This window comes from Pan troglodytes, chromosome X, assembly GCF_028858775.2.
Source record: "Pan troglodytes isolate AG18354 chromosome X, NHGRI_mPanTro3-v2.0_pri, whole genome shotgun sequence".
Taxonomy (NCBI): domain Eukaryota; kingdom Metazoa; phylum Chordata; class Mammalia; order Primates; family Hominidae; genus Pan; species Pan troglodytes.
Window position 1 is genome coordinate 98,212,510 of NC_072421.2, and position 13,311 is coordinate 98,225,820.

A 13,311-nucleotide genomic window follows, 5' to 3' on the forward strand; every position below is an offset into this window, starting at 1 on the left:
TTCATGTATTCATTTTGTAGATAAGAAACTTCTATTTTTAAATCAAAACATTGGTTATCTTTGATTTGTTACATTATACACCTTTAATTTCCCTGAACATTTTTACATTTTCCATGTTCTTTGGGATATGTGTGTCTTCGGGCCAAGTTCTCAAATAATTACCATGACATGTTTTCTGCTACATTTTGTCTTGCCAGTGTCAGAGTCCCAAGATGGGGCTGAGGCCAAGAAGGGTTGGGTAGGAGGCTAAGGAAAACTTCATGAAAGAAGGGCCTGTATTGCTCGCTCTGCTTGGGCAAGACTGTGATTGGGCTGGATTCAAGGCTGTCCTGAGCTGCAGTGTGCAGCTCTGAACTCCCTGGATCCCCTGGGGCACTCTAAGGGGGGCTGGCTGCTTCAGAAATTGCTTCTATTCTGTAGGGGAATAGATTATCTGCATGCATGTGCACATGTGCGAACAAACCCATTTAATGAAAGCAGGAGTTTGGACTTGTGCCTAAAGGGTAGGAGTGATTCTGCCCTGATGTGTGAGTGTGTAGCATGGGTGTTTTTGTTCTTGTTTGTTTCACTTAATATTTAAAGATACTCAAATGGGACTATGTTATGAAAGCAACTAAGTGTTGTGGAGTGTCTTTACTAACATAGGAAATAATAGTTTGTAAACTTTAGGAAGCATTAGACTGTTGAGATGCTTAAAAGAAAATGGAAAGAGTTGATGTTTAGACTGCGATTAACTCTCTTTGTAATCATTCCCTTGGTTCGATGATGTTGTGGAGCTGAGGAATAATAACAAGGTTGGTTGGTTTGTTTTTAATATGTACTTACTGTATACTAACACCCTACAAAGGGCATATTGTGAGAGAATAGGATATTCTTTTTTTATTATTATACTTTAAGTTCTAGGGTACATGTGCACAATGTGCAGGTTTGTTACATATGTATACATGTGCCATGTTGGTGTGCTGCACCTGTTAACTCGTCGTTTACATTAGGTATATCTCCTAATGCTCTCCCTCCCCCCTCCCCACACCTCACAACAGGCCCCGGTGTGCGATGTTCCCCACCCCGTGTCCAAGTGTTCTCATTGTTCAATTCCCACCTATGAGTGAGAACATGAGGGTTTGATTTTCTGTCCTTGTGATAGTTTGCTGGGAATGATGGTTTCCAGCTTCATCCATGTCCCTAAAAGGACATGAACGCATCCTTTCTTACGGCTGCATATTATTCCATGGTGTATTTGTGCCACATTTTCTGAATCCAGTCCATCATTGTTGGACATTTGAGTTGGTTCCAAGTCTTTGCTATTGTTTACAGTGCCGCAATAAACATACATGTGCATGTGTCTTCATAGCAGCATGATTTATAATCCTTTGGGTATATACCCAGTAATGGGATGGCTGGGTCAAACGGTATTTCCAGTTCTAGATCCTTGAGGAATCGCCACACTGTCTTCCACAATGGTTGAACTAGTTTACAGTCCCACCAACAGTGTAAAAGCGTTCCTGAGAATAGGATATTATTTCATGAAGGTTTTCTCTTTGAAGATTTCATATTCAATAAGGACTGATTAAAAGATATTTGGACAGGTCGGGCGCGGTGGTTCACACCTGTAATCCCAGCACTTTGGGAGGCTGAGGTGGTCAGGAGTAAGAGACCAGCCTGACCAACATGGTGAAACCCCTGTCGCTACTAAAAATACAATAAATTAGCTGGGCGTGGTGGCATGCGCCTGTAATCCCAGCTACTCAGGAGGCTGAGGCAGGCAGAATTGCTTGAACCCGGGAGGCGGAGGTTGCAGTGAGCCAACATCGCACTACTGCACTCCAGCCTGGGCGACAGAGAGAGACACTGTCACACACACATGCACACACACACACACACACACAAAGAAAAAAAAAGAAACTGAAGGGGGGAAAATAGGTCTTTTCAAATGGCCTATCTTCTCTTATATGCCACTTTTTTTTTCAGACGGTGTTTTGCTCTTGTTGCCCAGGCTAGAGGTGCAATGGCGTGATCTCGGCTCACCACAACCTCTGACTCCCGGGTTCAAGCAATTCTCCTGCCTCAGCCTCCCAAGTAGCTGGGATTACAGGCACGCACCACCACGCTCCGCTTATTTTGTATTTTTAGCAGAGACGGGGTTTCTCCATGTTGGTCAGGCTACTCTCGAACTCCCGACCTCAGATGATCTGCCTGCCTTGGCCTCTCAAAGTGCTGGGATTACAGGTGTGAGCCACCGCACCTGCCCTTATCTGCCACTTTCCTGCTGAGGAAGTACATGGCCTTTCTGGACAGGAAAATGTGTCCAGAATCTCTTACGCTGTACCCTAGGTTGCCCTGTGTACATAATGTAGCTACTACTTTACCTTTCTAGTTATGATTCTGAGTAATTGTCTACCCTGCTATATATGCTGTATATAGCCATTGGTGAATTGTCTATATCCAGGCAAGTGCCACGTCAGTTTGATTTGCTTTGTGGACATTGCTAATAGGTTTGTGTTTTCCCAGAAAAAAAGTGGTGAGAAACCGGCTAGAAGAAACAAGAGCCTTACCAACTCACCACTTCATTTTTTTTAATGAAAATTTTGAGGATATGGTAATGAGAACACCATCAGATGAAGCATGACAATCCCAAAGAATTGATGTGCACTTGATAAATGCTTGTGGTTAGAACAGCTGACCCATTTTCCCCAGTTTCCATAAGCCATGTCATCCCTGGTTAAAGAGCCAGGTAGGTCAATGTCAAATAAGTACTTACTCTTCCATTTGCTAGATGTTATAGGAGGAATATTTTAAAATTTTTAAGTGTTCAGAATGCTACTAAACTTTTAGGTATTGGAGAGGGGTAGGAATATAAGCAAGCTGCTATGACCAACACACAACTAAAGTGCATGTCCCAAGAATAAAAGGTTAGGCCTGATGATCATGCACTTTATTCCTCAAGGTAAGGTCGGCATAATCTAAGAGCAAAAAGCCAAATACAAGCCCTTGGGGTCAGCCACACTTGAAAAGGAGGAGGAAATTCAAACAACAAAGTAAACTAGAAAGAGCAGTAAAAGGGAAGAAAATCAGGATGTTACACAGTCAAAACAAAAAAAGAAAAATATTTTTAGTGGTACCAAATGCAACAAAGACTTCAAGAAAGAGAAGCAGCAAAAAGCGATTTGACCAGGAGGAAGTTAGCTGTGGTTTCCGAGGTTAAGTGGTTTCTGACTGGGCAGGTGGTTTCTATTATATAAATGGTGGCTTACATACAATGAGATGTTGAGATCATCTTATTTCACACAGAACATTAAAGGACCATTATAATTAGACTCACTCATTCATTCATTTATTCCATTAGCATTTACTGTGTTCTTACAAGTGCCTGACGCTACTAAGCTCCATGGGGTCAGGGTACCTAATAGAAAAACCATAATTAAATCATAATGGCTTCTCTCTCACAAGCAATCTGGGTGAAGTTTTAAAGCGATGACTTAAAAATGAAAGTCTTATTTCCCTATAGCTGTTTCAGTTTATATATTCATTTCTGACACATTAGCCTTTTGTTTTCCTTTTTAAATTAGTAAGGTTTGGTTTGCCGCATCACAAAGTTTCAACCTAGAAAAGTGGCAAACTTAAAAAAAAATCAAATCTCAAATTATCTTATATATGCTGTGAGGAAAAGTAGAAATGGCATTAATAGGTTAATTTTTTTTCCTGCAAACACAAACAAAAACCCTCACAGAATAGTCCAAAGGAACCAAAGTTTACTGTTTCATGAGAAAATGCATATATTGCTTTGTGTCTCTTTTTTATTTTATTTTATTTTATTTTATTTTTTTGAGACGGAGTCTTGCTCTGTCACCCAGGCAGGAGTGCAGTGGCACGATCTCGGCTCACTGCAAACTCCGCCTCCCGGGTTCACGCCATTCTCCTGCCTCAGCCTCCTGAGTAGCTGGGACTACAGGCGCCCGCCACCATACCTGGCTAATTTTTTGTATTTTTAGTAGAGACGGGGTTTCACCGTATTAGCCAGGATGGTCTCGATCTCCTGACCTCGTGATCCACCTGCCTCAGCCTCCCAAAGTGCTGGGATTACAGGTGTGAGCCACCGCGCCCGGCTCTGTGTCTCATATTTTAACAGGTTTGTTTGGGTGCATCACCAACTTGGATTCTGACAGGAGGTTGAAAACATCAAGTCTCAAAGATTCTTTTGTGAGCTCTGAGGAAAACCAGAAATGGTATTTATACCTTGTATTAGGTATTTATTTCCACAAAAGTTTGATGCTTACAACATAAACCCAACAACCCACCTGGAATAGGCCATGGAAATCTAACAAGCTTTTCACACTTAAGATATACCTAGAGATCTCTGCTTCTCAAAATGTCACCTTGCAGTGAGCAACCTGGTGCCTGGAAATAAGGCAACCCACATCAATTTTGGGACATCAAAAATGAATTATTTTAAACATAGATATATAGTGAAGTAAAATGTAAAATTATCCAGATTTCTATAAAACAAAACTTAAAAGCTCAAAACCCCCAGCCTGTGCCACTAAGGGAAACTCACTCCCTCTGCCATTAGGATTGTCACCATGGAAATGAGCAGACCTACTGCCTCCAGTGGAAACTGGATCTCTCTCTCCAATCTAGTGATCCCTCTTTCTAACCAGCTAGTCTAATTAGCAAACTATTAAAGGCACGTGAACTTTCCTTTGTACCAGTTATCATCAGGTGAAATGTTTCCTCATTACTTTCAGAATTAAGTATACAATTCAGTATGCACAAGCACACATCAGCTATAAGGGCGTTTTCTAACTGGCTATCCAAAATAAACCCATCTTAAAAATAAACAAACCAATCCACCTGACGAGTGATGTGTGGTGTTTTTCCTCTTTCTACATTCTATATTTTAATTTTCTATAATTTTTCCTTTTTAATAATGAGGGAAAACTTTTTTTTTTTCTGAGATGCAGGTTCACTCTTATCGCCCAGGCTGGAGTGCAGTGGTGTGATCTCGGCTCACTGCAACCTCTGACTCCCGGATTCAAGTGATTCTCCTGCCTCAGTCTCCCAAGTAGCTGGGATTACAGGTGCTTGCCACCACACCCAGCTAATTTTTGCATTTTTATTAGAGACGGTGTTTTACCATGTTGGCCAGGCTGGTCTAGAACTCCTGACCTCAGGTGATCCGCCCGCCTCAGCCTCTCAAAGTGCTGGGATTACAGATGTGAGCCACCATGGCTGGCTGAGGGAAAACTTTTTTAAAAACTCTAAATATAACCTTAAAACATTCTTCAAATGTTCCACTGCAGTGAAAAATATGTATCTGAAAATTGCTGATAATCCTTTAAATATTTGCTTCTTTAATCTCAGTAGCCAAAAATCTGATTTGCTGTACTTGAGTCACTATTTTTCAACTTAATTTTCTTATCACCTTATCCTATGTCAAAAGTCACACATCAAATGTTCTAATGGAGAATATCATTTTTCTGCAATAACTCCAAGCATTTTAAAACACATACTCAAAATTCATGATTATTTAACTAGTAGTTTTTGCCCAGGTTTTTTTCTAACTGTAACTGACTCCCCCTTACCATCAATTCAAGGACTGTGGCAATCAGACTAGACAGGTTCTACTAATGGATGTATAAAGAGACTCAAAACCAAAGAAATAATTCCCTGACTTCAACTCAAATTTTAGTAATTATTATTTTCCTTATTAATTTCCCTATTACCCTGAAGATACAGGTTACATCCCTCCCTGTACAACTTTTTAATGCAAACTATACAATCAAAAAAGTCTGATCTCTAGGAGAACACTAGTCATATGCTACTTTATAACATGGAATATGATTTTTTTCACAGAGAACAGTTTTTTTTAATATTTGCACTTTAAGATTTTTTTGTTTACATTAAGTTCTGGGATACATGTGCAGAATGTGCAGGTTTGTTACATAGGTATACATGTGCCATGGTGGTTTGCTGCACCTATGGGAACAGTTTTTTTTAAACAAAAACTTTTTTTTTAATACAGAGTTAAGGCCGCAGGCTTATATTTCACATCTAAAAACAGTACTCTGAATAGAAATGTAGGGCTTAGCTTTCTCAGTGGAAAACAACAACCATTCCAGCAGATTTTCTACAAGTTAACTTAAACACGATCTTTTTAGAGGAAAGCAGTATTTATTGTATAAGAGTTATACTTATTAATCAAAGGCACAAATGAAAACTAAGACTTAAAGTTGACCATAATATTGACAAGTCATATCAACCTGGTACCAGCTAAATTTAATGAAGATAAGTTCCACTGAATTCCTAAGGAAAATACAACAATTCCGACACCATTTAATAATTAGAAACTTTCAAACAAGAGGGAAAGTATGAACATCATAATAAATGCCTCAATTTGGAGGCAAAGAAATGTAAGTTGTGTGCTGAAACCTGATGTATCACAGAACATCAGTAGTCCCTTCCAGTCGTGGATGCCTTAGACCCAAGGCCTTACACTGTTATCACCATCTGGCAACCCTGATGAGGGATGCCATCTATTGACTGACTGAAATTAAATTACACAATGTGACTCTCTGCCTGTCAGCAGAACAGAGAGTCATAAAACATTTTAACTTCTTGGTGCAAATTATACAATCAAACCAGATAACCTTGACTGGGAAGGAGCCAGTTCAGAGAGGTGAATTTTCTATCACACTACATCAATAGCAAAGTCAGAGGAATCAATTTTCCATCTTGTAACACTACATCAAAATAGCAAATTCACAGTGCCTTCCAAAGGCCCCCTACTAAGAAAAATAACAGTCAAGAGGAACACAGTATTACTTCATTTACAATTTACTAGCTCTTCCAGTGTTTCAGAGGGATACAGGGTTTCAACGATCTAACATGAATGGGATAGAAGGTGGACTTAGAACATAGCAAACATACATCTTGATTGAATCAGCCCACTGCGAGCACAGATCTTGATTGAATCAGCCTATTGGTGTAGTTTTAGGTCTACATACATCTTGATTGAATCAACCTACTGGTGTAGTTTTTTGGTCTATCAGTAAGTAGTGTTGTCAGTTCTCCAGCCAAGCAACTTTCTAATTCACAGGGGGGACCCTAAATGTCCTAAAATTAAAGAAAAAAAGTTAATGTACTTGTTACCCAAATTTCAACATCTGTATTTGCTTACATACATTCTAATCTATTCCTGCTAATGAAGACCTTCCTATGTGTTCCTAGTCAGTGGCTCAAGTAAAATGCAAAGTGTGCCCTAGGGATCAATTCAGCCAACAACAGTTCTCACAGTATTTTACCAGTCAAATACTAACGCCATTGAAACACACGTCTTCCCAAAATCTGGTTCCTTATTAGACCAGATGAGTTTACGGTTTTAACAATAGCCCACCAAAAACATCTTTTTACCAAGAAAGCCACACTCTCAACGACTAAGATTGTGGTAAATGAAAACTACGAAAAGGACTAAGGAAAATGTCAATATTGGTGAGGAGCAGAGTGCACCTGCCAGGGAACCTCACGAATAAGGTCATTCTTGGGATTCTTTGTTTCTCCTCTCTCTAGGCCAAAACATGTTAGAAAAGGGACCACTTATGATCTTTAGGCTGACATGTGTATGTAAATATATAAACCCACACGGGGAGTCTTCTGTTGCATAACTGTAGAGAGCATGCATAGATAAGCTGTAGCTAAGTCATTACTTTCTGACCATGCCCTGTGTATAGAGACCTAACCTGCCTACACAGGGTTTACATAGCACCAGCTAGATTTAAATATACTACTAGACAAGACGTTCTTGGCAAACTTAGTCCATGCATCACATACACAGGCTAGAATAAATATCAACACTAACAGAGCTGAGGACCAAAATGAACGCACCTTAAAGGTAGAGAGGAATAGGCCCACAGATACATTGGGTTACACTATCTCATACTGGTTATTTGTTATGGCACGAGAGAGGCAGTAGGCGAGAAAGATTCCAATCAGCTAGAAATAAAATAGGAACAAAATTAAATACATACACAAAAGAACTTGAACACCTCAGACTATATTCTCCTCTCACTTGTAATTCGCTTATAATTTTCGTCCTTGAGTTTTTCTAGAGTTATGTTTAATACTCTGCAGCATCTAGATCACATTCAAAGAATGTAAGTGAAGTTTTATTGCCACTGTGACCCAGAATTTCACAACTCGCACCAAAGGAAAATCCAGCAAACTCACTCAAGGAAAATTCAGTCACGAGTTTTGAAGAAACTTTTCTTACTCTCATTTCCCAGAAAAAACAAAGACATGGTTTTCAATAAGTATCTTAACAAGTGAAATCTCCATCAACGAGGGCAGAGATTTTCCTGGAAAGATCCACAGCAATGCTACAATAATGAAAATGTTCTAGAATCCCTGTACTGTCCGATATAGTAGGCAGCAGCCACATGGCTACTAAGTATTTCAAATCTCCAGCAAACTGAGGTTTTAATTTTATTTAATAATTTATAACAATTCAAAGGTGGCTAGTGGCTACTGCATTAGCATAGATTTAGATATAGCTTTGCTTGCTACTTTAAAAATATATTAAGACTAAACTTGAATTGGTCTTATTTCTAGTGTTTAATATAAAAAAAAACGTTCAGAGCCACAAAACAAACTTCATGCTACAGTGGGAAACACAACTTGGGAAACACAATTTGATCTACAACGTGGAATCAACCCCAAACAACTGGTGCATAAGGAATGTGGGGGTGGCATCATCTAAATTTTAATAGGTTGGAACTTGTATGCAACTCATCAGGCAGTTGCAGCCCAGAAAAGATCCTAATAACATTTTAGAATCTTGACTGACCGCAGAGAGAACCAAGGTTCCTATCTAATGTTTTGTTTCATGAGCTATGATACTGGAAAGTTGCCATAACTAAGAGGGCACTGAGTCTTTCCACAGTTAACTGCTTTCAAAAGATACGCACTGCTACAAGTTAATTCTAAATCTTACTTTTTTTCTTCTTTTTTTAAATTATACTTTAAGTTCTGGGATACATGTGCAGAACGTGCAGGTTACATAGGTATACACGTGCCATGGTGGTTTGCTGCACCCATCAACCCATCATCTACATTAGGTATTTCTCCTAAATAAAGTATTTTTATACTGTGACAACTGAGAGTTTTGTGAAAACGCGACTTCCCTAAAAATGTCCTCACTATCCAGTCCCCTGAAGCAAAAACTTATAAGCCTTAAAAGTGAAAATCTCGCTGCATGCAGTGGCTCACGCCTGTAATCCCAGCACTCTGGGAGGCCGAGGAGGGCGGATCACTTGAGGTCAGGTGTTCAAGATCAGCCTGGCCAACATGGTGAAACCCCAACTCTACTAAAAATACAAAAAAATTATCCAGGCATGGTGGCGCACACCTGTAATTCTAGCTACTCAGGAGGCTGAGGTGGGAGAATCGCTTGAACACAGGAAGTGGAGGTTGCAGGGAGCTGAGATGACGCCACTGCATTCCAGCCTGGCAACCGAGCAAGACTCCATCTCAAAAAAAAAAAAAAGTGAAAATCTTCTAGCTTACACCTACAAGAGGGATGAAATATTTCCTAAGTAACTACAAAGACTTACTTGGAAGCAAGCAACTCCAAAGGAAATTCCTGCAACGACTCCCATTTCTGACTCTATAATGGTCATCACCTTTATAAAACAACCCTAATGGGAGGAAAAAAACAAAGATTAAATACAGCACAAGCAGCCTGTGCTTTTCTTTATGGTAATAAATACTTCGATCATATAACTCTGCAGAAAGATATATTTATGGTAATAAATACTTTGATCATATACCTCTGCAGAAAGATGTATGTATCATAGCCTTTGATTGTCATTTTATTGAAATCTATTCTCTTCCATATGTTCTCAACAGAACAAATAATTATTCCCAATTATTTCCACCTTCTGGATTATATATTTAAAAGTGTTACTTCACTTGAACCCAGGAGTTCAAGGCTCCAGTGAGCTATGATCACAACATTGCACTTCAGACTGGGTGACAGAGAGAGACACTGTCTTTAAAAAAAAATACTAAATAATAAATAAACAAAAAAGTGTTACTTGCTGGCCGTCTGAACTCAATTCTTACCCGCCCTATCTATTTCAGCTTATATTTAAAAATTAAAAACTGGCCAGGTGCAGTGGCTCACGCCTGTAATCCCAGCACTTTGGGAGGCCAAGTCAGGTGGATCACAAGGTCAGGAGATTGAGACCATCCTGGCTAACACAGTGAAACCCCGTCTCTACTAAAAAATACAAAAAATTAGCCAGGCGTGGTGGTGGGCACCTGTAGTTCCAGCTACTCGGGAGGCTGAGGCAGGAGAATGGCGTGAACCCGGAAGGCGGAGCTTGCAGTGAGCCGAGAACGCGCCACTGCACTCCAGCCTGGGCGACAGAGCGAGACTCTGTCTCAAAAAAAAAATTAAAAACTGGGTCAATTTTGCATTCAGTTAAGTCTTCAAATATTGCCAAATAGAATATTTTAAAAGGCACCTTACTTCATTGTTTACTTTGTCTGCATCTCTCTGTGGAGTACAATCTTCAAGTTTACAGCAACTCTTAGGAAATCCTTTTTCTGAGTAATAATTAGTATCTGTCCAATCTCTATAATCGGTGACACCACAACAATGCAACTGAAAAACCCAACAAAAGCATTTACAGTTTATATTACAACTTTGTAGTCAAACATTTAACCTAATATCCTCTATTGCAATTTGTGCTCAAAACATTTACTAATCTCAATGATCTCTCTCCTCAATTGATTCAAGAGATGAGCACTGGGTCCCTGATTAGCACCATGCATGACAGTTTTGTATTGGCCTTACTTTCCTGCTATAGTTGGTACTAACTGTACCTGGACTATGATGTAAGTGGGGAAGGAAGAGAACAGGTGCACATGTGAGGAAAATGAAACACGTCACACTTCTTTCCCCTACAGGTGGATAACATCTAGTAGCCAGACTCTGCTCTTTTCTCTGAGGCAACAGGGAATGTGTTCCCCTCTAGGTGGTGGTTACCACTTACCGTATTTTGGATCTTGTCTACTGCATGGCTTCTATAATCTCCTGTAGAGTTATACTGCTTCAAAGCCTTCTCATAATTATTCTTAAAGCTGTTCTTAATCTATAGCAAAGAAACACAATGTCAGTAAGAAAATCCTCTAGAAAGTTTTTGGTTTCAGGTCAAATAAGTTCTCGAATCTGACCAATGGTCATATCTTTAACTTCCATGGTACAGTCCTGTCCTCTAAGGGGTATAGGTTAGCTGAGGGGACTACTAAGCAAATCATTAAAATATATGATGAGAACCACTACAAGTTCAAAGTGCTGTGGAAATATGTATTTATCTGAGTGGCAATGCAGTATTGCTGTATTCTGCACCCTGCTAATTTTTCTCCACTTTAAACTGAGTTCAAATTCGATGCCTATGGAATTTGTAAGCTACAAAACCTTACTTTGGGAGGCTGTGCTACCACTTTATAAGAACTCTCATTAATGAGCCTTTGCTACTCACCGAATGTTATTTGAACAACCCCAAGTTTACCTGTTTTCTAATTCAGTATTAAGCTTTTTTTTTTTGAGATGGAGTCTCGCTCTGCTGCCCAGGCTGCAGTGCAGTGGCGCGATCTCGGCTCACTGCAAGCTCCACCTCCCGGGTTCATGCCATTCTCCTGCCTCAGCCTCCCGAGTAGCTGGGACTACAGGCGCCTACCACCACGCCCGGCTAATTTTTTGGGTTTTTTTGTATTTTTAGTAGAGACAGTTTCACCATGTTAGCCAGGGTGGTCTCGATCTCCTGACCTCGTGATCCACCTGCCTCGGCCTCCCAAAGTGCTGGGATTACAGGCGTGAGCCAACGCGCCCGGCCCAATATTAAACTTCTGATGATTTGCATTAAGTATATCCAATCTTTTCAAAATGCAAGGCATAAGAAGGTTATCAATTTTGTGATTTGAATATTTTCCTATCAGCAAAGTTATAAATTGTACTATCTCCGTTTTAATAGGTATTTATACACAGAAAAACGACAGGGAATATAAGTAAGTAATTTTCTTCTGGTGACTATCAGTCTTTACAATTTTCTAAATTTTCTTTTAAATTAGAAGTGGACCAGAATTTTTACAAGAAGGCCATTATTGTCAGCTACAGGTTTAAATACAGAGGTCTGACTCTTCTACTTTAATAAATCCATTTTTATCTCTCAGAGGATAAATGTAACATGCTAAGCTTCCCTAATTCAGGCTTACCTCATGTCTGAAAACAAATCCTACGATGGCAGCGACCAGTTCGACCAAAAAAACGAGAGTCAGAAACATTGCATACTGCAGGACAAGAAAGAATGTCCAAGTCAGCATAAATAAGATACAGCACAACTGCAAAGGGAGTCAAAGAAAAAATAATGGTCGTCTTCTCAATTAGTTCATCATGTTTTCATTGAAAAGGGCAGGGAAAATAACAACATGTCTATTTTGAAAGTGGAAACTGGCAGCTGAACTGTTACTTGATAAGTTTCCATAAGGAACAGGAAAAATTGTAAAGGGCCATGGCCAGTTCCAAGAAAGGAATTCTATAACATACAAAACTTTTCTAAAACCAAGAATCAATTCTAATGAAAACAAGGACTCACCAGTTTTAGCATCCATGCAGAAGCTCGGCAGGTAGCAAAACAACCAAAGGTGCCCAAAAGAATAATGACGGTACCAGTAGCAATGAGCACGAAGGGGACATTGGTGGCCTTCTCATTTAAAAGAGAAAAGTAATTCTCCAGGCTCACCTTGCCCCAAATGCCAACTGCAAGAAGGATAACGCCAGTGATCTATGTGGGAATTCAGAGAATACAAACAGTTACGCACTGTGTACAGCAGCATCTTCAAATCACAACGCATGAGGTATTTAAGGCACAATAGGTGTAATATGCTGGGATACGGCAGACAAGGGGGAAGAGTAGAAGGGGTTGGGGGGGATCTGCACACAAGAGCAGGCTGTGGACCAGGTATCTTATCAAAATTCTTAAAATTCATCTTTTTGTGTGTAAACACAAGCCCATGGCATATTTGCCCTAGGGATCAAAACTTCCTTAACTATCTTACTCCAACCTTAGGAAGAAAACCTTGAAGGGGAAAAAAAAAAAACGTGATTTTATGAGTTCCAGAAACTTCCCCCGTCCTCTCCAGTTAGGGATGGGCACAGGGTACAAAGGACTGGTACACAAAAGCAAGCCCAAGGATAGACTGGCGGGAGTGGAGGCATACCATACTTACCTGCGAAACACTCCTCTCTTACGAAGC

General features: G+C 39.9%; 1 protein-coding gene across 7 annotated transcripts in view; it reads right to left on the reverse strand.

The window, feature by feature from the left end:
- TSPAN6 (tetraspanin 6) overlaps positions 1 to 13,311 on the reverse strand; it is a 76,689-nt gene that overhangs the window by 62,491 nt on the left and 887 nt on the right. For 2 of the 7 annotated variants that reach the window (XM_054676696.2, XM_529071.9), the window contains exons 2-8: positions 12,651 to 12,839; positions 12,271 to 12,345; positions 11,049 to 11,147; positions 10,523 to 10,657; positions 9,603 to 9,686; positions 7,879 to 7,986; positions 6,816 to 7,110 (exon numbers count right to left, since the gene is read on the reverse strand). In XM_054676696.2, coding sequence (XP_054532671.1) covers positions 7,918 to 7,986; positions 9,603 to 9,686; positions 10,523 to 10,657; positions 11,049 to 11,147; positions 12,271 to 12,345; positions 12,651 to 12,662 — 474 coding nt within the window. In that variant the 5' untranslated portion in view covers positions 12,663 to 12,839 and the 3' untranslated portion in view covers positions 6,816 to 7,110; positions 7,879 to 7,917. Of the gene's footprint in view, positions 1 to 6,815; positions 7,111 to 7,878; positions 7,987 to 9,602; positions 9,687 to 10,522; positions 10,658 to 11,048; positions 11,148 to 12,270; positions 12,346 to 12,650; positions 12,840 to 13,284; positions 13,302 to 13,311 lie in introns of those variants that run through there. The other 5 variants (XM_063804191.1, XM_016943311.4, XR_010154701.1 and 2 more) reach the window with 3 other exon arrangements.